This window comes from Triturus cristatus, chromosome 3_2 (assembly GCF_964204655.1).
Source record: "Triturus cristatus chromosome 3_2, aTriCri1.1, whole genome shotgun sequence".
Classification (NCBI taxonomy): Eukaryota; Metazoa; Chordata; class Amphibia; order Caudata; family Salamandridae; genus Triturus; species Triturus cristatus.
In genome coordinates, this window is record NC_140584.1 from 915,297,263 (window position 1) to 915,322,390 (window position 25,128).

At 49.8% G+C, this 25,128-nt stretch overlaps 1 protein-coding gene across 1 annotated transcript in view; it reads left to right on the forward strand.

Annotated features, from left to right (window-relative positions):
- The window catches only part of LOC146858450 (pinopsin-like), a 204,052-nt gene extending 179,957 nt beyond the window's left edge, over positions 1-24,095 (forward strand). The window contains exon 5 of the mRNA XM_085646919.1: positions 23,556-24,095. Within this exon, the coding sequence (XP_085503045.1) occupies positions 23,556-23,699 (144 nt within the window). The 3' untranslated portion in view covers positions 23,700-24,095. The remainder of the gene's footprint in view (positions 1-23,555) is intronic.
- Positions 24,096-25,128: the final 1,033 nt, after the last annotated feature.

Consider the following 25,128-nt stretch of genomic DNA (forward strand, 5'->3'; position numbering starts at 1 on the left):
CCAGGGTGTATACCCAAGTAGTCGAGGGCTCCTGTGAAGTGCAGTGCTGAAAGAGTGATGTGAGGTTAAAAATGAATACTTGATCAAAAAATGTGTTTAATATGGATTAATCAAGTTTCATATCTAAAAGAACCTATAGTCTGATATGAATTTTGCAGGCTAATTCTTGGTTCGTGTAAAAAGTGTGGTCGACATGTTTCAGCCGGAACGGTCACTTGACCCGGCTTTCATCAGGACCGTGAGATTGAAAAAGAGCTACTGCCTAAAGTAATCACATAAAGTGAAAAAAACAAGCCCATGCAAACCAATTGTGAATGTGGGATATGTATGTGGCACTTGCCACCCTACCAGAAAAGCTCAAGCATTGAGCGTGAGGACAATGTCTTCATTCCTGAAAAAGAATATACACATAAACCTCATGCACATCAAAACAAAACTATTAATTGTCACACGGCAGAGCTGAATCAGCAATGCCTTAATTATCAAACAAACTCTTAATGATGTTTGGAAATACGATTTGTATATCAAAATAATGGAAAAAACTAGAAAAAAACTCACCCAGCTTTATGTGGGAGTAAAGCCTCACCTCACCCGGCTGACTGCTCGGAGAAGGAGGCACCGCTCTGTTTAAATGTGGAGAAAGAAGCCAGACAGATTGCCAATTGATACCCATCTGCTTAGAGCTCAACACACATATTTTAAACATAATAAAAAGAACCTACAGTAATTAAAAAGTCCAAAACCTCAAAAACCTCCTGACTCCCAAGATGTATTTTTGGAATATATCTCTGCAAACCAGTAATATTCAAGGATGATGTCTCTTAGCAAACCAGTTATATAGTAGAAACCAGTAATAAGTGAAGTTATGCATGGTTGTTGCCTATATAGAATAGGGGAATGCTGGGAATTAGTAAAGGCTAATTATAGTGGCTAGACGTGTCCACTAAGCTCTACACATTAGATCTGGGAGGATACTTCGTTTTTAGAGCAAAATTAGCAAGAGCGCTCAGCCTCCTCCCTTACCTGTCCGTCGATACCTCTGACTGACTCACGAGCTGTCTGGGAGGTATCGACCGGAAGGGGAGGGAGCCTTTTATAGCGCTCGCGTGTAAATTCTAATCTGTGATCGAGATCAGCTGTGTGTCTCGATCGAAAAAAGCGGACGTGTCCACACTGGGGCGCATGCGTCTAAATGAGACGCTAGCGGAGAGACAATCCTCAAGAGCGCATGTGTCAGCGCTTTTACACTATAAAGATATAGTCTCTGTCTGCCGGGAAACTGACCACTGAAACCGTGATCAGGGAAAGCCGGTCACCAGCATGATGAAACCGCAGGTATATATATACGAGGAGCATACTAAACAACGCTCCTCGAGTGAAGTCCTCGTGCGTCTATCGCGCATGCGCGAGGGATAGATGGCAATTACCAGCGCATGCGTGCGCGTGAGACGTTACAACAATGGAGCAGCTCTCGAGGACATATTAAAAGACAAGAACAGGGTATGGATGTTGACCCTGGTTGATTTTGCAATGGAAAAATGTTATCAGTACTGTTTACTCACAACGGAGTGGATAATTATGACACAGTGACTGTGATTACTAAAGCCAATGTCATGCAGAGTTGGTAAAAGTAACGTAAGGTGAAGTGACCATGTAAACACGATGCCCACCAATCACTCTTATTGGGAAGAGTAGTGGTTATAGCCCCTCTCATGTCAGTTAGGTACAGGACTGACAACCAGATTATCATATCGGGGGTCAAGGTGGTAGTGATACCCAATAGAGTGATCCAGTACCCTAATAGTGTACTAGTGAATCGTGTGTTTGCCTTTATGGTATAATCTGTCTAAGTCGTCAAAACAGAAAACCCCAAAGAAGACGGACATGGGAAAATCAGCACATCCGGACACCTGATCAATCGACATAAAAGGGTGTCATGTCAGTGGAATGCGACCCAGTCGACTAACTTAATGTGCACAATTGGAAATTGCCGGTGGTCATTCAGTCGAGCAGTTAGGCTGACTTAGGTGTAAACGGAGGCCCACGGTATGTTATCATTCAGTCCTTGGGTGTCAGTCTTCAGCTTAAAAACCCATTTCTGTTCTTTGGCAAATAGGAATTGAGAAACGTCCGTTATATGTTGGGGAATAAACGGGCGTTCCAAGACAATCCACCTGAGGTCCTCAGCTTTGTGTTTTTTAGCTAGGAAATGCTCAGTCAAACAGGTGGATTGTCTCATGCAGCGGATGGTACTTTTATGTTCGCTTATGCGAAGCTTGACTTTCCGTGTGGTGTACCCTATATAATGTAGGGAACATGGGCAAGTGATTCTGTAAATTACGCAATCCGAATTACAATTCGTATGGTTGCGTAATATCCAGGGGCGTTCTGTACCTATATCTACTGATGTAGTTTTGATGGTCTGAGGACAGACACTACACATGCCACATGGGAAATGGCCTCGAACAGGTGGTAATGACCACAAAGTGTTGGTCTCACAGGTAGGATGTGATAGTGGTCTTGTGTGGACCAGACTATCTCGCAAACTTGGGCCCCTCTTAAAAGCAAATAAGGGAGGCGAAATACTGCCCGACGCTATGTTCAATATCGGACAATGCTTACGTACTGCCTTCTGTATTTGGTTGGACACAGTGCAGAAAGTAGTAACAAATGTAAGTCTCTCGCTGGTCGTCCTTGACACGGCGGTATCCAGTAAGGCATCACGATGGTTATTAGATGCCCGTTTCCAGGCTTTTCGTACTAGACGTTTAGGATATTGTCGCGATTGTAGTTGTGTTGCTAGTACTTCAGCATGTTTATCAAACAGCTGTCTGGTGGAGCAGTTTCTGCGAATCCGCAGAAACTGGCCAACTGGAAGGTTCTCCCGGAGTGCCCTCGGATGATGGCTATTGAATGACAACAAAGAATTCTTAGACATGGGTTTTTTGTATAGTTCCGAACTCAATGAGTTTTCATGAACAAAGATGGAGATATCAAGGAAGGCCAAACGATATTTACTGTATTCAATGGTGAAACGTAAATACGCATTCTGTTGGTTCAACCAAGAATGAAAGGCATGAATTTCGTCACCTGTGCCTCGCCATACCACCAAGATGTCGTCTATGTATCTCTTCCACAGCACCAATTGATGACGATATGGGTTGCTGTGGTTGAGTACATAGTTCTGTTCGAATAGATGGACATACAGGTTGGCGAGGCTAGGCGCGAAAACGCTGCCCATCGAAGTACCAGATGTCTGGAGAAAGATCTGATCTTCAAACTTGAAATAGTTCTCCATCATGGCCAGTCTGGCGCATTCCATGATAAAAGGCACAGGGGTGATGCTATCCAAAGAACGTGCTTCCAAGAGTCCTCTGATTGCATCGAGGGTCTCAAGCTGCGGAATGCAAGTATACAATGACTCTACATCCAGGCTGACTAATAGATCGGTGTCAGAATTAAATTCAACCTCAGGTAAAATACGGAGGACATCAGCCGTATCTTTAAGATATGTTGGCATCTCGGTGACCATGGGTCTTAGAAACACGTCTACAAATTTAGACAAAGGTTCCAATAATGAACTGTACTCCTTCTGTTGGTTTCATAGTGTCTATTAGGGATTGGAGGTGTTTCAGTCCTTAAACCAAGTCCCTTTTTGCTTCTGACCCTCCTATAAAATTGTTGTTTTGTTCGTAGAGCAGCTACGGCTGCGGGTCTCAACTCTTTGACTCTAGGACTCTCCCTAGAGATTAGACAGCTGGTGGAGGAAGGGGAGGCAGAGGGATGGATAACATCACATGAGGCAAAATTTCTGGTGACCAACAACCCAGTCATGCCCTATTTCTACTGCCTCCCCAAAATTCACAAACAGCAACGACCACCTCCTGGACGTCCCATTATCTCTGGGATTGGTTCATTATTGGAACCTTTGTCTAAATTTGTAGACGTGTTTCTAAGACACATGGTCACCGAGATGCCAACATATCTTAAAGATACGGCTGATGTCCTCCGTATTTTACCTGAGGTTGAATTTAATTCTGACACCGATCTATTAGTCAGCCTGGATGTAGAGTCATTGTATACTTGCATTCCGCAGCTTGAGACCCTCGATGCAATCAGAGGACTCTTGGAAGCACGTTCTTTGGATAGCATCACCCCTGTGCCTTTTATCATGGAATGCGCCAGACTGGCCATGATGGAGAACTATTTCAAGTTTGAAGATCAGATCTTTCTCCAGACATCTGGTACTTCGATGGGCAGCGTTTTCGCGCCTAGCCTCGCCAACCTGTATGTCCATCTATTCGAACAGAACTATGTACTCAACCACAGCAACCCATATCGTCATCAATTGGTGCTGTGGAAGAGATACATAGACGACATCTTGGTGGTATGGCGAGGCACAGGTGACGAAATTCATGCCTTTCATTCTTGGTTGAACCAACAGAATGCGTATTTACGTTTCACCATTGAATACAGTAAATATCGTTTGGCCTTCCTTGATATCTCCATCTTTGTTCATGAAAACTCATTGAGTTCGGAACTATACAAAAAACCCATGTCTAAGAATTCTTTGTTGTCATTCAATAGCCATCATCCGAGGGCACTCCGGGAGAACCTTCCAGTTGGCCAGTTTCTGCGGATTCGCAGAAACTGCTCCACCAGACAGCTGTTTGATAAACATGCTGAAGTACTAGCAACACAACTACAATCGCGACAATATCCTAAACGTCTAGTACGAAAAGCCTGGAAACGGGCATCTAATAACCATCGTGATGCCTTACTGGATACCGCCGTGTCAAGGACGACCAGCGAGAGACTTACATTTGTTACTACTTTCTGCACTGTGTCCAACCAAATACAGAAGGCAGTACGTAAGCATTGTCCGATATTGAACATAGCGTCGGGCAGTATTTCGCCTCCCTTATTTGCTTTTAAGAGGGGCCCAAGTTTGCGAGATAGTCTGGTCCACACAAGACCACTATCACATCCTACCTGTGAGACCAACACTTTGTGGTCATTACCACCTGTTCGAGGCCATTTCCCATGTGGCATGTGTAGTGTCTGTCCTCAGACCATCAAAACTACATCAGTAGATATAGGTACAGAACGCCCCTGGATATTACGCAACCATACGAATTGTAATTCGGATTGCGTAATTTACAGAATCACTTGCCCATGTTCCCTACATTATATAGGGTACACCACACGGAAAGTCAAGCTTCGCATAAGCGAACATAAAAGTACCATCCGCTGCATGAGACAATCCACCTGTTTGACTGAGCATTTCCTAGCTAAAAAACACAAAGCTGAGGACCTCAGGTGGATTGTCTTGGAACGCCCGTTTATTCCCCAACATATAACGGACGTTTCTCAATTCCTATTTGCCAAAGAACAGAAATGGGTTTTTAAGCTGAAGACTGACACCCAAGGACTGAATGATAACATACCGTGGGCCTCCGTTTACACCTAAGTCAGCCTAACTGCTCGACTGAATGACCACCGGCAATTTCCAATTGTGCACATTAAGTTAGTCGACTGGGTCGCATTCCACTGACATGACACCCTTTTATGTCGATTGATCAGGTGTCCGGATGTGCTGATTTTCCCATGTCCGTCTTCTTTGGGGTTTTCTGTTTTGACGACTTAGACAGATTATACCATAAAGGCAAACACACGATTCACTAGTACACTATTAGGGTACTGGATCACTCTATTGGGTATCACTACCACCTTGACCCCCGATATGATAATCTGGTTGTCAGTCCTGTACCTAACTGACATGAGAGGGGCTATAACCACTACTCTTCCCAATAAGAGTGATTGGTGGGCATCGTGTTTACATGGTCACTTCACCTTACGTTACTTTTACCAACTCTGCATGACATTGGCTTTAGTAATCACAGTCACTGTGTCATAATTATCCACTCCGTTGTGAGTAAACAGTACTGATTACATTTTTCCATTGCAAAATCAACCAGGGTCAACATCCATACCCTGTTCTTGTCTTTTAATATGTCCTCGAGAGCTGCTCCATTGTTGTAACGTCTCACGCGCACGCATGCGCTGGTAATTGCCATCTATCCCTCGCGCATGCGCGATAGACGCACGAGGACTTCACTCGAGGAGCGTTGTTTAGTATGCTCCTCGTATATATATACCTGCGGTTTCATCATGCTGGTGACCGGCTTTCCCTGATCACGGTTTCAGTGGTCAGTTTCCCGGCAGACAGAGACTATATCTTTATAGTGTAAAAGCGCTGACACATGCGCTCTTGAGGATTGTCTCTCCGCTAGCGTCTCATTTAGACGCATGCGCCCCAGTGTGGACACGTCCGCTTTTTTCGATCGAGACACACAGCTGATCTCGATCACAGATTAGAATTTACACGCGAGCGCTATAAAAGGCTCCCTCCCCTTCCGGTCGATACCTCCCAGACAGCTCGTGAGTCAGTCAGAGGTATCGACGGACAGGTAAGGGAGGAGGCTGAGCGCTCTTGCTAATTTTGCTCTAAAAACGAAGTATCCTCCCAGATCTAATGTGTAGAGCTTAGTGGACACGTCTAGCCACTATAATTAGCCTTTACTAATTCCCAGCATTCCCCTATTCTATATAGGCAACAACCATGCATAACTTCACTTATTACTGGTTTCTACTATATAACTGGTTTGCTAAGAGACATCATCCTTGAATATTACTGGTTTGCAGAGATATATTCCAAAAATACATCTTGGGAGTCAGGAGGTTTTTGAGGTTTTGGACTTTTTAATTACTGTAGGTTCTTTTTATTATGTTTAAAATATGTGTGTTGAGCTCTAAGCAGATGGGTATCAATTGGCAATCTGTCTGGCTTCTTTCTCCACATTTAAACAGAGCGGTGCCTCCTTCTCCGAGCAGTCAGCCGGGTGAGGTGAGGCTTTACTCCCACATAAAGCTGGGTGAGTTTTTTTCTAGTTTTTTCCATTATTTTGATATACAAATCGTATTTCCAAACATCATTAAGAGTTTGTTTGATAATTAAGGCATTGCTGATTCAGCTCTGCCGTGTGACAATTAATAGTTTTGTTTTGATGTGCATGAGGTTTATGTGTATATTCTTTTTCAGGAATGAAGACATTGTCCTCACGCTCAATGCTTGAGCTTTTCTGGTAGGGTGGCAAGTGCCACATACATATCCCACATTCACAATTGGTTTGCATGGGCTTGTTTTTTTCACTTTATGTGATTACTTTAGGCAGTAGCTCTTTTTCAATCTCACGGTCCTGATGAAAGCCGGGTCAAGTGACCGTTCCGGCTGAAACATGTCGACCACACTTTTTACACGAACCAAGAATTAGCCTGCAAAATTCATATCAGACTATAGGTTCTTTTAGATATGAAACTTGATTAATCCATATTAAACACATTTTTTGATCAAGTATTCATTTTTAACCTCACATCACTCTTTCAGCACTGCACTTCACAGGAGCCCTCGACTACTTGGGTATACACCCTGGCAGGAGTTTATTTTCCTTCTGGGTTTCACTAGCCTGTGCACCTGGGCGATCTGCTATCTCAGGCTCAGACAGTGATTCCTTGGAGTTCCAGATGACGATGCTCCGCCAGTAAGGGTGGGCTGATGGACTCCTATCTCCTGCGGGGGGGTGTCTCAATTATTCGCAGGATCTCGTATACACCTTGACAATAACTATTAGTCTGCTATTTTTTGAATGGACTGTACTCCTTCTGTTGGTTTCATAGTGTCTATTAGGGATTGGAGGTGTTTCAGTCCTTAAACCAAGTCCCTTTTTGCTTCTGACCCTCCTATAAAATTGTTGTTTTCTACAATTGCAACACCATGTGAAGGACAACTACAACTTGGCAACGAATGCTCTCTTTAACTGAAGTCAAAGACAGCTTTACCAGGTGATTCCAAGGCCCTGAAGACACCGTGTTCCAGACCTGGGCTTTCCTTTTCATAAATCGGTGTTTTCAGGCGTATTAGTACAATGGGGTCACCTAAAATGAATCAAGACTACAACTCCCAGAATGCAGTATGTAGTTAAATGGACGTAAAGAACCATAAAGCTGTCCCTGGTGACAAGGAGTGGGCTGGTAGCTTAGATGGCAAGGCAGTGGGCAAATCCTAAAAGTGTTTAGCCAAAAAGAAAGATGCTTCCTAGAACGGAGGCGGAACTAGAAACGAGACAAGCTACTGGATGTCATGATAATGCCTCCTTCAAATAACATTTCGAAATTATGTCATGGCATCTTTTAAGAACACTTGGAAATCGATGTCATGCTTAAAATACTTTGTTGTTTCTACTGAGTGGTTAAAATTAAGAAGAAGAAAAAGTGCAAATCGGATCACATCAACTACAAAGACAGTCAGCAATTCGTAACCAAAGTTTCAATTTACTGCCCACGACTGTACCAGGTAGTCTGATGTTTTTCTCATTGTATTTTTGTTTCAGATAATAAGCCATACAAAATAAATTGGATTTCTATATAAAAGTATAGCAACTACGATGGTTAAATACAAGTAGCTGAGTTAGGTTTAATAGAGAAATTACAGTTTTGCCTTGTTATTTTCCAATCGGATAAGATATCATTTATGTTTAGGAAATTGGTTAAGGTATATTTAGTAGCTCTCACCCGAAACACCCAATTCTGTTCACAACAGTGAGCCTCTCCTGCAGCTCTCACCCAAAACACCCCATTCTGTTCACACCTGTGTGCCTCCCACCAGCCCTCACAGAGCACCTCAGCCCTCACCCGAAACACCCCATTCTGTTCACACCTGTGTGCCTCCCTCCAGCCCTCACAGAGCACCTCAGCCCTCACCCCAAACACCCCATTCTGTTCACATCAGTGAGCCACCCTCCAGCTTTCAGAGAACCTCAGCCCTCACCCGAAACACCCCATTCCATTCACACCTGTGTGCCTCCCTCCAGCTCTCACAGAGCACTCAGCCCTCACCGAAACACCCCATTTTGTTCACACCTGTGTGCCTCCCTCACAGAGCACCTCACCCTCACACGAAACACCCCATTCTGTTCACACCTGTGTGCCTCCCTCCAGCTCTCACAGAGCACCTCGGCCCTCACCGAAACACCCCATTCTGTTCACACCTGTGTGCCTCCCTCACAACTCTCACAGAGCACCTCGGGCCTCACCGAAACACCCCATTCTGTTCACAACAGTGAGCCTCCCTCCAGCTCTCACAGAGCACCTCAGCCCTCACCAAAACACCCCATTTTGTTCACACCTGTGTGCCTCCCTCACAGCTCTCACAGTGTACCTCAGCCCTCACTCGAAACACCCCATTCTGTTCACACCTGTGTGCCTCCCTCACAACTCTCACAGAGCACCTCAGCCCTCACCGAAACACCCCATTTTGTTCACACCTGTGTGCCTCCCTCACAGCTCTCACAGAGCACCTCACCCTCACACGAAACACCACATTCTGTTCACACCTGTGTGCCTCCCTCACAACTCTCACAGAGCACCTCGGGCCTCACCGAAACACCCCATTCTGTTCACACCAGTGTGCCTCCCTCACAGCTCTCACAGTGCACCTCAGACCTCACCCGAAACACCCCATTCTGTTCACAGCAGCGAGCCTCCCTCTCTGCTCTCACAGATCACCTCAGCCCTCACCCTAAACACCCCATTCTGTTCACATCAGTGAGCCACCCTCCAGCTCTCACAGAGCACCTCAGCCCTCACCGAAACACCCTATTCTGTTCACACCAGTGTGCCTCCCACACAGCTCTCACAGTGCACCTCAGCCCTCACCGAAACACCCCATTCTGTTCACACCTGTGTGCCTCCCTCCAGCTCTCAAATCACCTCAGCCCTCACCAAAACACCCCATTCTGTTCACACCTGTGTGCCTCCCTCACAACTCTCACAGAGCACCTCGGGCCTCACCGAAACACCCCATTCTGTTCACACCAGTGCGCCTCCCTCACAGCTCTCACAGTGCACCTCAGCCCTCACCGAAACACCCCATTCTGTTCACACCTGTGTGCCTCCCTCCAGCTCTCAGATCACCTCAGCCCTCACCAAAACACCCCATTTTGTTCACACCGGTGTGCCTCCCTCACAACTCTCACAGAGCACCTCGGGCCTCACCGAAACACCCCATTCTGTTCACACCTGTGTGCCTCCCTCACAGCTCTCACAGTGTACCTCAGCCCTCACTCGAAACACCCCATTCTGTTCACACCTGCGTGCCTCCCTCACAGCTCTCACAGTGTACCTCAGCCCTCACTCAAAACACCCCATTCTGTTCACACCTGTGTGCCTCCCTCACAACTCTCACAGAGCACCTCAGCCCTCACCGAAACACCCCATTTTGTTCACACCTGTGTGCCTCCCTCACAGCTCTCACAGAGCACCTCACCCTCACACGAAACACCACATTCTGTTCACACCTGTGTGCCTCCCTCACAACTCTCACAGAGCACCTCGGGCCTCACCGAAACACCCCATTCTGTTCACACCAGTGTGCCTCCCTCACAGCTCTCACAGTGCACCTCAGACCTCACCCGAAACACCCCATTCTGTTCACAGCAGCGAGCCTCCCTCTCTGCTCTCACAGATCACCTCAGCCCTCACCCTAAACACCCCATTCTGTTCACATCAGTGAGCCACCCTCCAGCTCTCACAGAGCACCTCAGCCCTCACCGAAACACCCCATTCTGTTCACACCAGTGTGCCTCCCTCACAGCTCTCACAGTGCACCTCAGCCCTCACCGAAACACCCCATTCTGTTCACACCTGTGTGCCTCCCTCCAGCTCTCAAATCACCTCAGCCCTCACCAAAACACTCCATTCTGTTCACACCTGTGTGCCTCCCTCACAACTCTCACAGAGCACCTCGGGCCTCACCGAAACACCCCATTCTGTTCACACCAGTGCGACTCCCTCACAGCTCTCACAGTGCACCTCAGCCCTCACCGAAACACCCCATTCTGTTCACACCTGTGTGCCTCCCTCCAGCTCTCAGATCACCTCAGCCCTCACCAAAACACCCCATTTTGTTCACACCGGTGTGCCTCCCTCACAACTCTCACAGAGCACCTCGGGCCTCACCGAAACACCCCATTCTGTTCACACCTGTGTGCCTCCCTCACAGCTCTCACAGTGTACCTCAGCCCTCACTCGAAACACCCCATTCTGTTCACACCTGCGTGCCTCCCTCACAACTCTCACAGAGCACCTCGGGCCTCACCGAAACACCCCATTCTGTTCACACCAGTGTGCCTCCCTCACAGCTCTCACAGTGCACCTCAGACCTCACCCGAAACACCCCAGTCTGTTCACAGCAGCGAGCCTCCCTCTCTGCTCTCACAGATCACCTCAGCCCTCACCCTAAACACCCAATTCTGTTCACATCAGTGAGCCACCCTCCAGCTCTCACAGAGCACCTCAGCCCTCACCGAAACACCCCATTCTGTTCACACCAGTGTGCCTCCCTCACAGCTCTCACAGTGCACCTCAGCCCTCACCGAAACACCCCATTCTGTTCACACCTGTGTGCCTCCCTCCAGCTCTCAGATCACCTCAGCCCTCACCAAAACACCCCATTCTGTTCACACCTGTGTGCCTCCCTCACAACTCTCACAGAGCACCTCGGGCCTCACCGAAACACCCCATTCTGTTCACACCAGTGTGCCTCCCTCACAGCTCTCACAGTGCACCTCAGCCCTCACCGAAACACCCCATTCTGTTCACACCTGTGTGCCTCCCTCCAGCTCTCAGATCACCTCAGCCCTCACCAAAACACCCCATTTTGTTCACACCTGTGTTCCTCCCTCACAACTCTCACAGAGCACCTCGGGCCTCACCGAAACACCCCATTCTGTTCACACCTGTGTGCCTCCCTCACAGCTCTCACAGTGCACCTCAGCCCTCACCGAAACACCCCATTCTGTTCACACCTGTGTGCCTCCCTCCAGCTCTCAGATCACCTCAGCCCTCACCGAAACACCCCATTTTGTTCACACCTGTGTGCCTCCCTCACAACTCTCACAGAGCACCTCGGGCCTCACCGAAACACCCCATTCTGTTCACACCTGTGTGCCTCCCTCACAGCTCTCACATTGTACCTCAGCCCTCACTCAAAACACCCCATTCTGTTCACACCAGCGAGCCTCCCTCCAGCTCTCACAGAGCACCTCAATCCTCACCCCAGACACCCCATTCTGTTCACACCAGTGAGCCTCTCTTGCAGCTCTCACAGTGCGCATGAAGCCGCAGTGCAGCTCTCACAATGTGCCTGGGGCAGGACTTGAATCATTCAAGCACTACACCAGGGACCCTCGACTTCAACTCCAACAGTGCCCCGTAATCCGTGGTGTAACCTAATATGATGCCCCACTCCCCCAGAGTGTGAAGAGGGGCCCTGGATCTCCCTAATATTCATTGGCCTATTGGCCTTGTGCGGAATGTGGCCCTCCGAAAGGTTGTTGGGGGGCCCTGAGGGGTTTGGCCCCACCAGCGTCCTGGGACTGTTATGACCCTGTCCTCAATCAAGATTTGAATTGCGTTTTCCTTTCAAACGCTGCCCCTGAAACCAGCTACCAGCTCTCAGCTGCACCTCGATACCCCGAAGCACCCCATTGTATCCAACACAGCGCTTAGAACCCCACCTGCGGCTCTCATGCTGCTGCACGTGTCGATAAGCACCTAAAGGTCATTCTGTTTACACAACGCGCTACACAAAACAATTGCATGCACAAAGAACACCAAGAAGTACATTTGCGCTAAAAGAGGGACAGGTCAAAGATTACTCACTGTCGCAGACCTTCAGCAGAAGGCGAGGTCCATCATCCGGAGCTCGACCAGGCCCTCCTCTTCCTCCAGCAGCGTCTGCACGATCCACTTCCCCAGGAAGCCCCCTGCTCCGGTCACCAGGCACCTCACCCCTGCGAGGGAGGGCGACATGATGGTTCCTGAGGCCACGCACCGGCCCACGACACACCCGAGGGACTCCTGTCGTGAGGCCTGACTGCTGCTGTCGGTGTCTGTCGTGAGCCTCGACTGCTGCTGTCGGTGTCTGTTGTGAGGCTCAATGCTGCAGTCAGTGCCCCTGGCAGTGCTTTAAGTGGGAAAAAAAACCTGGGGGTGCTCTAAAAGGGGCGTGGTTAATGTCTTGAAGGGGCGTGGCCTATCCGAGTAGGGGCGTGGTCTAAATCAAAATAACTAGCACTGTGTGCTTAAGAAAATCATGAAGTCACACGGTGAAACACTCCCGTCTGCCATAAGTGCCAATCACATGATCCCCATACGGTGAACCATCAGCAGAGAACCTGGCATTGTGCCGCTCACACGGTTCTCTAACGGTGAAACACCCGCGTCTGCCATCAGTGTCAGTCACACGGCCCTCACACGGTGAAACACTCCCGTCTGCCATCAGTGCCAGTCACACGGCCCTCACACGGTGAAACACTCCCGTCTGCCATCAGTGCCAGTCACATGGTCCCCATAGGGTGAACCAGCAGGAGAGTACCTGGCATTGTGGTGGTCACACGGTTCCCTAACGGTGAAACACCAGCGTATGCCATCAGTGCCAGCCACACGGCCTCCATACGGTGACACAGCAGCAGGGCACCTGGCATGTGCCAGCCGTGAGTTAAAATGATGCTATAAATAAAAGGCGCCGCCCGTATTTGTGTATCAACAGGAGATGAACCGTAGGCGGTTTGGTGTGCAGACACTTGGAGGACAACCAGAGAAGGAAGGGCTCTCTAGTTGTATTGGCGTGGCACCGGGAGGGGGGGAAGGGTGTGGGGGGGCGGTGCTTGCCTTCTTTGCAGACGGTTAGGGCTGCGCCCATTTATTAATTAGTTACACTTGTGTGCCTGTTTAGCACTCCGCACTAATCTCAGCTGCTGAGTGGCATTGTGATCCTGCCAAGAGTGATCCTGGCCTCCATCATCCTCCCACCTACCTCTCACCCCCCCCCCCCTCTTCCCCTCCCCTCGGCGCCGGGTGAAGCGAGTCGAGTGGTTAAGGTAAACAGGGTAGTCCGAGGGCCTGCTCACCTTTACCTCCAGACGGGGGTGTGTTCCACATAGGTGTGCACCCCTTTGCTATAATGCTATAATGGACGTGCCTGGTCTGCCATTTTACTTTATGTCTGAGTCTGAGCACCGGCAGTTTTTTTTTGGGCCCTCAAAACGGGTCCGAAAAAAAAAAAAATAAAGAACGGACTACCTTTAGTAGCCACGAAAATAGAGCCCGATAGAGACCCGTTTCGAGGGCCCCAAAAAAAAACTGCCGGTGCTCAGACCCGGACAGACCCGGCCCACTTAAAGCCCTGGCCCCTGGTAAGGTTCTGTGATGCTGTCTGCTGTGGCGATCTGTCGTGCATTTCTGTCGGTATCGGATTTCAGATGTGGAATAAAGTCGTTTGTCGGCAAAACATCCTCCTGTATCATCCACACGCGAGCAGTTTCCTCAGGAAAACAAGGGGGTTTATATAGAAAAACAATATTTGCGGCTAAACCAATACACACAATTTTGTGTTCTTTTTTTTCTCTAAATACCAAATGCTTGTGAACTCTTCCTGAACCTTTCGAAGGAGGCGAGCGGCCATAAATCACAGGATAATGGTGGACTGTTGCCGGTTTATTCTCTTCGTCTACCCCTTTCCACGTCCTTTCTGGGCCTACGAGCAAGTAACAGTGACCCGCCTAGACACGGCATACACTTGGTTTATCCAAAGTGGCCACATCAAAGCAAAACCCGGTTTGCTCTCCCCCGCCACCCACTCCGCAGACTCCAGACAACTGGTTTGCAATTACAATTCCACCAAGTACGACAAATGCAGGGCAATAAACTGGTCACTCAGAGCCTTATCCCAGATCAAGAGGAAAAACCTAAACCACCCCAAGGAGACGACGGAAACCCAGTGCCACTGGGGCTTTCTCCAATCTCTTGCCAGCAGTGTGTGCTTCTGGCAAGATGTTGGTGCAAAACAACAACAAAAAACAAACAGAAAAGTACCACGGCATTTATATTTCATGTTGCAAACACTGCAGCGTGTGTGTGCGCTCTGATTGCGGGCCATATTCAGATGAATTCATTCTATACTTACACTTGCTAGCCGCTCTTAATTAATCTTAAGAATCAATAGCCAATATGAGGGCGCCTGAATAAAACGCCGAGCGCTGCCTGCTGGTTATTAAGCAGCCCAGGCCCTCGCGGTGCATATCAATGAACCTGTCAGTGCGGTTTGCCACACAATTTATGACTGCCCACGCATGGCGGTAAGCACTTCGGCGGGAGTGAAAGGAAGGGCGCTTCCCAAGTCCTGGGACTCTCGGCTTTGTATAACAGGCCGAGGCGTGGGAGGAAGGCCGGAGAAGTAAGAATCCCAGACTCCGCACATTTCTCCCTTTTCAGAGCCTGCGGGCCCGGTTGATATAAAGTGCCTCGGAGCGTGGCCGCCACTATTTGCTTTCTTCTGTGGAAGACGCCGGCACTTCGCTCCGAGGCTCGTCCGTGAATCGCGCGCTGTATGTGGATGGTATGGGGGTACCGCTTCCCGAAAGGATCATACCACGGTTCGGGGTTGGGGGTCCCGACCGCAGGGAATGGATGCAATCTTCTGGGCTCTCTGATCGCACTTGGTTCGTTTTTGTTCTTTCCGGCGGGGAGGCCTGGCTGGCTACATTTGTTAGGGTCCCGATTATGTGGCTAAAAGGAGTCTTGGCTGCCGCCCGGCGTGGCTCACTGATTAACATAAGTCCTCTGGGAACAGAATGGCGGCTTTTGGGCAGTCCTGGTACGGGACCCTCACAGAGGCCTACAGAACGAACTTTTCGCCTCAGTGTTTCGGATGCTAGTTCGCGAACATTTTTTAAACGACTGCGACAAATGACTGCTAAAAACAATACACAAACATACAAGCTACGTTTTTTGAAAATATCTGAGCCTTCACAGTCATCGTACTGAAACTTTAGCAACTGTTTCCAGCCTCTTCCGGTTCCGCCGGCCTCCAGGGGTCCTCTTTAGAAGTATTTACTTCAGCCCTGTACCTTTGTGACCGGATGGAAGGAATAGGCGCCACGGCTGCACTTGGGACAGCGAGTCTACAGGGTGTCTTGCTCACGCTGCCTGCACGTGCCAGTAGGCTCTCTGATTGGTTGACCAGGTCTACCAATCAGAAAGCTTATTTGGTAGTTGCCAACCAATCAGAGAGCCGACTGGCAGAGAGCAGACAGCGCAAGCAAGACATTCCGTAGAGATCAAAAACTCAGACTGTGTTTGCACCAAGAAAAACAAAAACGCTCGCCATCTGTTTTCATTCAGCCGCTTGTATTTGCATCTGGGCTGAGTGAAAACAGATGCGCTTGTCACGATGGGCGGCATCACAAAACTGCAAGAGCTGTAACACAAATGACGTCCAGCAAATCGAAAGTGAGAAAATAACATAAATCATGATGCAAGCGAATCAGAAACGATTTGGACACAGGGGCGTGGATTGAAGTCCCCTTCTTCATACTGTTTACTATAGCTCTCGCAGGTGAGGAGTGCATGCGTGCTCCAACGCCAGGCGAGACCTAAAAATTAGATAAAGACCCGTTTTATAAACATGCGTGATGAGAAGCGGACGCAAGAGGAACTTTCTAAACACTTGCATATTGCTCACTGTACACTCTTAACCTTTTTTGATCATGGGTGAATAGTCTTCTGTTCTTCCTCCTTGCCCTTGTGATGGAGTTTCCACACAAACTCCGATACATTATGTTCTGTTTTGCAAACTGTATAAAAAGTAATGTGCCCATTACAAACGACCCATACCAAGGAAACCTCCCTTTTTATTTTAATACCAACTACGAAGTAAATTAATTTTCTTTTTAATGGTGTCATTATTTAATTGCACTATATAGGTCAGGAGAAAAAATAATTATGTATAAACCTTTTCATCTGATATCATCGTGCATTTATATTTTTAACATCACAGACTTAACGCGTTTCTTTTTTTATGTAAATATGTAATGCTTCTGTTTATGAAATATTTTATGGTTACTATTAACCTAATAAAAGCAATTTTGACTGACCAGATGTGTACTGCCTCATTGGATGTATATTGAATGCAATGGTAGAGTGGCAGTCAGACATGCCCTCTCTTCCTAGTCAGTCTTGACAGAGAATGGAAAATGCGATGCAATGCTTGAGCGTGCTTTCCCGCACTCACGGACCTCAAGCCTTTCTCTTGTAATTTTGCATCTCCTTAAGCGTCAGTCAGTGGTGTGTCCAGACATCGACACTACCAAAGACAGTCAGTCAGCGGGCAACCATGTATGGACTTTTACAAAACATCAAGAACAGGAGACCTGACGAGGCCTGAAGTTCAACATGCTTGTTGGGTCGATAGGCTGAAGTGAACTGAGCTCTCACTGAGGGCACCCCATGAGAATAAGCAACGCGCGAGCTCTTCGCTATCCTTCGTAAATCCGAATTCAGCCCGCAATAAAAGCCACTGTAATGTCGCGATAATAAGACTGACGCGACACGCAACGGCGTGCGCGTCAGGTCACGTGTAATGAAGCGTGAATAAATATGACGTCACTGGGGCACGTCGGCAGAACGGCCACGGCAGCAGTGACGGAGCAACCATACAGAGTGTCCCGTGTATTATTTACCACGTGCGGGGACCCGGGTAGAAGACGCTCACTGAAACATAACCCTGCCGATACAACAAAGTGGCGACGAGGGTGGGCGTGCCCTCGTGTTCCATTGCCTGCGCTCCGTTGGTGTGGCGGCCGGTGAGCATTCCCTGCTCACGGTGCTCGTGCCCCGCGGAGACGCGCGGCGGTCCCTGTGCCCCGGTACTGCGGCGGTGAGTGCAAGCGCATCGGAGCGCTCCTGATTGGAGGTAGCACCGCGTGGGGACGTCAGCTGTTTCTCCGGCCTCAGCGCGCTGATCCACACGTGCGCCCCGCCCCCTGCCTGCCTGCCTGCCTGAGACGCGCGGAGCGCCTTTCAAACCCCTGCCCCCTGCCTGGACTGCCGGTGAGCCCCTGCTCCCTCATACCATTAAGTTGGGAGTTTGTGTGGATGGCCTGTCTGGAGGGCGGCCTGGAGGGAAGGGAAATCGCCACGCCCAGCCCGTAGTAAAGGCCCAGGAGGTCACGAGGGGAGAGCCATACATCATCCTCACACCCCTGCCCGACTGGGAGAGCGTCTGGAGAAGGTCGCACACGGCCTGTGAGCAGACCCTGCCATCTGAGCGCCCTCACGGCCACGAATAGGAGGAGGTCTCGCCCGGCACAAGCAGCACACGCGGGTCTCGCCCGGCGCAAGCAGCACACGCGCAGGAGGCCTCGCCTGGTACAGGCAGCGCACGTGCAAAAAAAAAAAAATGGCGAACATCCCGCCGATCGAGCCATTCTCGGTGGAGGGGTCCCCATCCGCAGTAGCAGCACGATGGAGAGACTGGGAGGACAGAGTGCGCATTTTCTTCGAGGCCACGAAGGTCCAACGGGATCAAAAACGCGCGATGATAATCCACCTTGGAGGAAAAGAGATTCACAACATAGTGAAGACGCTTGCGGAAAACACCCCCAAAACGCACACGACACTAATAGCGGCGCTCAACGAGTACTTTGAACCAATGGCGAACCGCGACTACGAACGTTTCATTTTCCGCCAAGCACGCCAATTGCCTGAGGAATCGCTCGACAAATTCCACGCTCGTCTCAAGAACTTAGCGGCCACCTGCGGTTTTCGGGATGAGACGGAGGAGATAAGAGGCCAGATAATACAGGGGTGCGCGTCCGTCAAACTGAGGGAAAGGATTTTGGAGGAATCCGGCAAGCCCCTAGCAGACATACTGACAATGGGCCGGACGAAAGAACTATCGAAAGCGCGCGCTGCGCACATGGAGGCGGCCCTACAAGCGCCAGTGAAGACCGAGCCGGTCAACGCGGTGGCGGTCAAGCCTAAACAGAGATGGCCCCGACGAGGACCAGGCCCGGCCGCCCAAGACCAGCCCAAGTCCTGCGGGTATTGCGGTGGATCGCCCTACGCCTCGGCAGAGTGCCCAGCACGAGGGAGGAAGTGCATGGCATGTGGACGGTTCAACCACTTTGAGAAAGTGTGCCGGTCAAAGAAGTTCCGAAAGCCCCGCCAAACCGTAAACACGGTTGAGGAAGGAGGCCCGGTCGCCAGCGACATGGACGACGATGAAGAGGAAGAAAAGGTGATACACAGAGTACACATGATATGCACGGCGATACGCAGGACTAGGAGGCTGCCGCAGTGCAGCATCCGAGTGGGGTCGCAAGAGGTCACAACAGTCGTAGACACCGGAGCCAGCATCAATATCATGGCCGCTGCGATGCACAGATCCATGCACCCACAGCCGACATTGCTTCCATCGACAATCACGGTATTCGCATACGGACAGGAGGAACCGCTGAAAGTACGGGGGAAGTTCAGGACTGTGATATCTCATGGGACGCGGTCCATAACGTCAAATATCTATGTGACCGAAGATGGGCAAGGCATGCTCCTAGGCTGCAGAGCGGCAGAGGATCTGGGAGTGGTAACGTTTGCATTCGGGGTACACCAAGAGTCAATACACCACACCTTGGAGGAGTTCGAAGAAATCTTCCACGGAATAGGCAAGTTCCGAGGGAAAGAGGTCCACCTACACATCGACCCCACCGTGCAACCGATAGCACTTCGACATCGCCGCATAGCGTTCCACCTCAGGCCACTGGTCGAAGCCGAGCTGACGAAGCTGGAAGCAGCGGGAATCATCGAGAAGGTGTCAGGACCGACCCCGTGGGTGTCGCCAATCGTGGTAGCGAAGAAACCCAAGCAACCAGGCGCGGTCAGAATATGTGTGGACATGCGGCTCCCCAACGCTGCCATCAAAAGGGAGCGACACATCACTCCGACCATCGATGACATCGTTGGGGAAATGGCAGGCGCCAAATGGTTCTCAAAACTGGACCTACGCTCTGGGTACCACCAACTTGTGCTGGACGAAGCGTCCCGGAACATCACCACGTTCTCCACGCACGTAGGTCTACGGCGGTACACGCGGCTGAGTTTCGGCGTGTCGAGCGCTGCGGAGGTGTTCCAGAACGTAATACAAGAACTCATCGCAGGGATCCCTGGAGCGATCAACATGAGCGATGACATCATGGTGCATGCCACAACCGTAGCGGAGCACAATGAGAGGCTGGTGCAGGTGTTACGACGTATACGAGACGCAGGCCTTACACTGCATCGGGAGAAGTGCGAATTCCTGTGCAGGAAGATCCAATTCTTTGGCTACACATTCTCGGCAGATGGCGTCAACCCAGATCCAGACAAGGTCAAGGACATAAAGGAAGCGGCCGCCCCCGCAAACATCACGGAGGTGCGGAGTTTCTTAGGAATGGTGAACTACTGTGGCAGGTTCATCAAGGACCTGGCGAACCTCACGGCGCCCCTAAGAGAGCTCACCAAGGAGTCCACCCCCTGGACATGGGACAGTGACCACGACCGAGCGTTTGAGAATATCAAACAGGCGCTCTCAGAAGCCACGACGTTAGCATTCTTCGATCCGGCCAAGCTGACACAAATTGCCGTCGATGCCGGTCCAGTCGGTCTAGGCGCAGTCCTACTACAACGAAAGACAAGTGCAGAGGAATGGGCCCCGGTGGCATTTGCCAGCCGGTCGCTTACAGAGACAGAGCAGAGATACTCACAAATAGAAAAAGAGGCGATCGCCATTCATTGGGGGTGTCATCACTTCCACCTGTACGTCTACGGCAAACCATTTGTTGTGACCACGGACCACAAACCACTGGTATCTTTGTTTGCGGGCACCTCTACCAAGCCGCCCCCGAGAATCGAAAAATGGATGTTGCAACTACAAAATTATAACTGCAAGATCGAGTACCAACCGGGCGCCCGGAACCCGGCAGACTACCTATCTCGCCACCCTCGCAAAGCGACTCCACAAGAGATGGAGGAGGCGGCTGAAACAGAAGAGTACGTCCGCTGCATCACCGCGCGATCGTGTCCCAGGCCAGTGTCCATGGCCAGCCTGTCCCAGGCCACCAGTGAAGATGAGTGCCTACAAAGAGCAAAAGTGGCGGTCCAAAACAACGACTGGAACCGGGCCAGAGAGGAGTGGAAGAGTTTGACGCCCAGGGCAAGACAGATAATGGAGAGCATGTATAATGTAAGAACGGAGCTGACGGAAGATGGCACAGGATGTTTGTTGAGAGGCCACCGATTGGTCATCCCGGCGTCCTTAACCCAGAGAGTGGTGGATTTAGCCCACATTGGCCACCAAGGCATGGTCAAGACCAAGTCCCGACTCCGAACCAAAGTGTGGTTCCCTCTCATGGACGAGTTAGTAGAAGCCACCGTTCGAGAATGCCCTGCCTGCCAGGTCACAGGGGAGGCCCCACAGCCAGCCCCTGTTGTGATGGAACCTCGACCCCGGAGTCCTTGGTCCAAGATAAGCGTTGACTTTGGTAGCCTACCGGACGGACGGCACACTCTGGTTGCCATAGATGACCACTCCAAATATCCCGAAGTGGAAATACTAACTGTTTTGAGTGCCCAGGAAGTAATCCCGAAGCTCGAGAAGATCATGGCAACACACGGCATAGTCAAGGAAATCAGAACTGACAATGGGTCACCGTTTCAGAGTCAGGACTTCGCGGCATACCTACAGGCTCTAGGAGTGCATCACCGGCGCATCACACCTCGATGGCCGCAAGCGAACGGAGAGGCTGAACGCTTCATGAGGACACTCAACAAGGTGATACGGATCGCCCACGAGAAGCACCAGTCTGTGGAGCTAGCCATTTTCACATTTCTCCGCAGCTATCGCCAGACGCCCCACTCTACCACGGGAGTGGCACCGGCACATCTGCTGATGGGGCGGGTTGTCACCGACACTATACCACACCACCCAGAGTGGAGGCCCGAAACTCCCAATGACAGTGCCATTGACGAGCGCCGACGTGGAGCTTTTGCTCAGGTTGATGCCCGACGGCGTGCTGTGACCCCACACCTGGCCCCCGGTGACAGGGTGCTAATACGAAATCGGAGGCCAGGGGGCAAGTTTCGTCTAAACTTTGAGCCACAACCATGGACAGTGGAGAAGGTCGCGGGCACGTGCGTGACAGCCCGGAAAGGCGTTGAGAAGATAACAAGGAACGTCTCATTCTTCAAGAGAATCCCAGTGCCCTCGAGGGCCGATGAAGGACCCCAGAACAGCTCCCTGGGGCACACCCTGCGAGAGGAGAGACTCCTAGAACTTGCGGAGCCCGTGGACCAGGCGAGCGGAGGAGCAGACTCTGTGCATCAGGGAGGTGCCGCACCGCAGCACGGCCATCAGCCATAGGCTCTGCTGCCAGCAGACGCTGGCATGCCAGAGGAGAGAGACGATGGCGCCTCTGTGAGTAGGGGCCGGGGTATCGTGCCAGACTGTGGGGGATCACGATATGACCTGAGGCCGCATCCTGAACCCTCCCGTCGTCTACGAGACTACGTCAAGTAAGACTGTTTTGTTTTGTTTGAAAAGTTCTGGAATCGCAAATGTTTAGCACAGAGATGATGACTACTGAGGTATTGATAAGCTCGTGCTTAAAGATGCAGCAATAGGGTTGGAGTTGTAGTTGTGATTGTTTTTGTGTGTTGGGGAGGAATGTAATGTCGCGATAATAAGACTGACGCGACACGCAACGGCGTGCGCGTCAGGTCACGTGTAATGAAGCGTGAATAAATATGACGTCACTGGGGCACGTCGGCAGAACGGCCACGGCAGCAGTGACGGAGCAACCATACAGAGTGTCCCGTGTATTATTTTCCACGTGCGGGGACCCGGGTAGAAGACGCTCACTGAAACATAACCCTGCCGATACAACAGCCACACTGTTCACTACGGCCAGGGTAGCTCATTTACATACGTCACAGTCAGAGGTGCAACAAGAGCCAAATTTCGGGAGGGGCTAAGAAAAAATTTCGGGCGGGGGGGCTGAATCTTTAAGCAACAGGCAGAGTGGAGCTGCAGAGGCTCTTAGAAGGGGTGAAACAACGGCAAGGCCTCATTAACATGCAAATGGTCTTTTAAAAACCTGTGAAGTGCTCGGGTGCGGCTGTGTGGGTGCCCGGGAAGCTGTCTCATCCCGAGCTGCCACACACGACGGGGGGGGGGGGGGGCTGGAGAGGGGCTGAAGCCCTTTGAGTCCAATGGGTGTTGCGCGCCTGGTCACAGTTTAGATTTTGCAAACTCACAGAAATCATTATCTGCTCTACGGCCCCATATATCAACAGTTTGAATTGGTACCCACAGTGATGTAGCTATTATTAGTGAAATATACACACTGAAGTCAAACCAGCGGCCTGGTGCGTCAGGGGTGCATTGTTGTCAAAATGAAAAGTTGTTGTTTAGCAGACAGATGAGGCATGGCGCGAACTGTTTACCGTTGGGCATCCTCGAGCATTTCTATTGCTTTTGTACGCTCGCTTCCTTTAGCAAGGAAAATGTTATAATAGTGTCCTGGTGTGGCTGCCAGTAACAGACTGTCTTTTCTCGCGTACAGTTCCGGAACTGCCTGCTGACGCTGATTTGCTGCGGCCGCAGCCCACGCGGAGGAGAGGAGGACGGGAGCGCCACCGTGGGCAGCGCGCGCACAGACGTGACTTCAGTTTCCGAGGGAGGCGGGAATAAGGTCACGCCAGCGTGAGAGATGCCCTCCATTAGAAGTCTCGACGGAACCAGCGGGGATTTGATCGATCGACCAGCTCGTTTGCTGAGCAGCGCCAGAGCAGAATTTAGTGTTTTTATTCTCTTCCATCTACTCAGCAACTAATCAAAAAGGGCGGGGTGATGCTTCAGACAGCCAGCCCCAAGGTGAATATACAGAGTCCTCGCTGCTCACCTTAAGGATGAATTAAAGTACTTTTGAGACGTTTTTTAGCCCTTTTATTATTTGATATGGTCACCCATTTTGGTACATAACGGAAAAACATGGAACACGATGCTTTTCTTTTATCATACTGCAAAGATGCTCCTGTCTACAGGTACCGCAAGCAGGTCAACTCTTTATAAAGCAGCGTCTGTTTACACTGCACAACCTCAAAAAGAAATATGCAGGGGGGCGTAGGAGACATTAACATTCTGGGGGGGGGAGGGGGGGTAGGGGACAGGGACAACCTTGTGGACTTTCCAGTGACCTTATACAAATCACCGCCCATTAAACAAATACAATCGCATACTTTCGAAGTGAAATATTGAGAAAAGCAGGCATGTAGTCACAGTTTGCATGTATGCTTTATTGTTATTTACATTCATATAGTAATGAGAGCAAATGTTTAAAAAAACATATATATGAATCTTGCATCTTAATGCACAAAGCAAACAAAGGCCGCTGACTTAGGGTGGGGGTGTCGTGTTTGCAAGTGCATTATGGTTTGAAAAGTACTTTCTGCTGCATTCCTGGTCTCCAGCAATTTTCAGGCAACAATAAAAATGTGAAGATTACTTCGGTGATTAATGTTCTTTATTGAGAGAGATCGAAGGTTTGTCTAGTGGAAGTTTTAACTCATGGTAAGGTAGCCACAGTGGGGTTATATGCCTGCTGCAAAGAACGCAGATCACAAAATGCGTATCATGTAAATAGATCAGTGAGTTATTGCTTTTGTCTGAGATATTCTTTTGGTATTTGCAATATATAAGTTAAAATCCTAACATTGAACAGTGAGCTTTTAACTGTCATCAAAGAGCTGCATAAAAACTTCAAGGTATAGATTAGAACGTTATAATTTTATCCCAGTCTTTCCCTATCCAAATGTTGGAAAATGGATTCATTAGGATAGAAATCAATTCTGATTATTAAAGAGAACCCCCCAACCATGGTGTTATGTTTTAAATTCTGAGTTTGTGTTTCTCTAGTGTTGCAAAGCCACCCTGTGCCTTGGGCACTCCTCAACTTTTTGCTGACTGGTACTGGTGGTACCTGACTGACTGACCCTGGCCTCTGCCTAAACAGCCAGTGCTTGTGAGAAAGTGGCTCTGTATATACTGTTCCCATATAGGTACAGTGTGTACAGAGTCCACAGTCCCCAGAGGTTTGGCAGACGTTAAAGTTAGATATAACCTTACTCTCTAAAGTG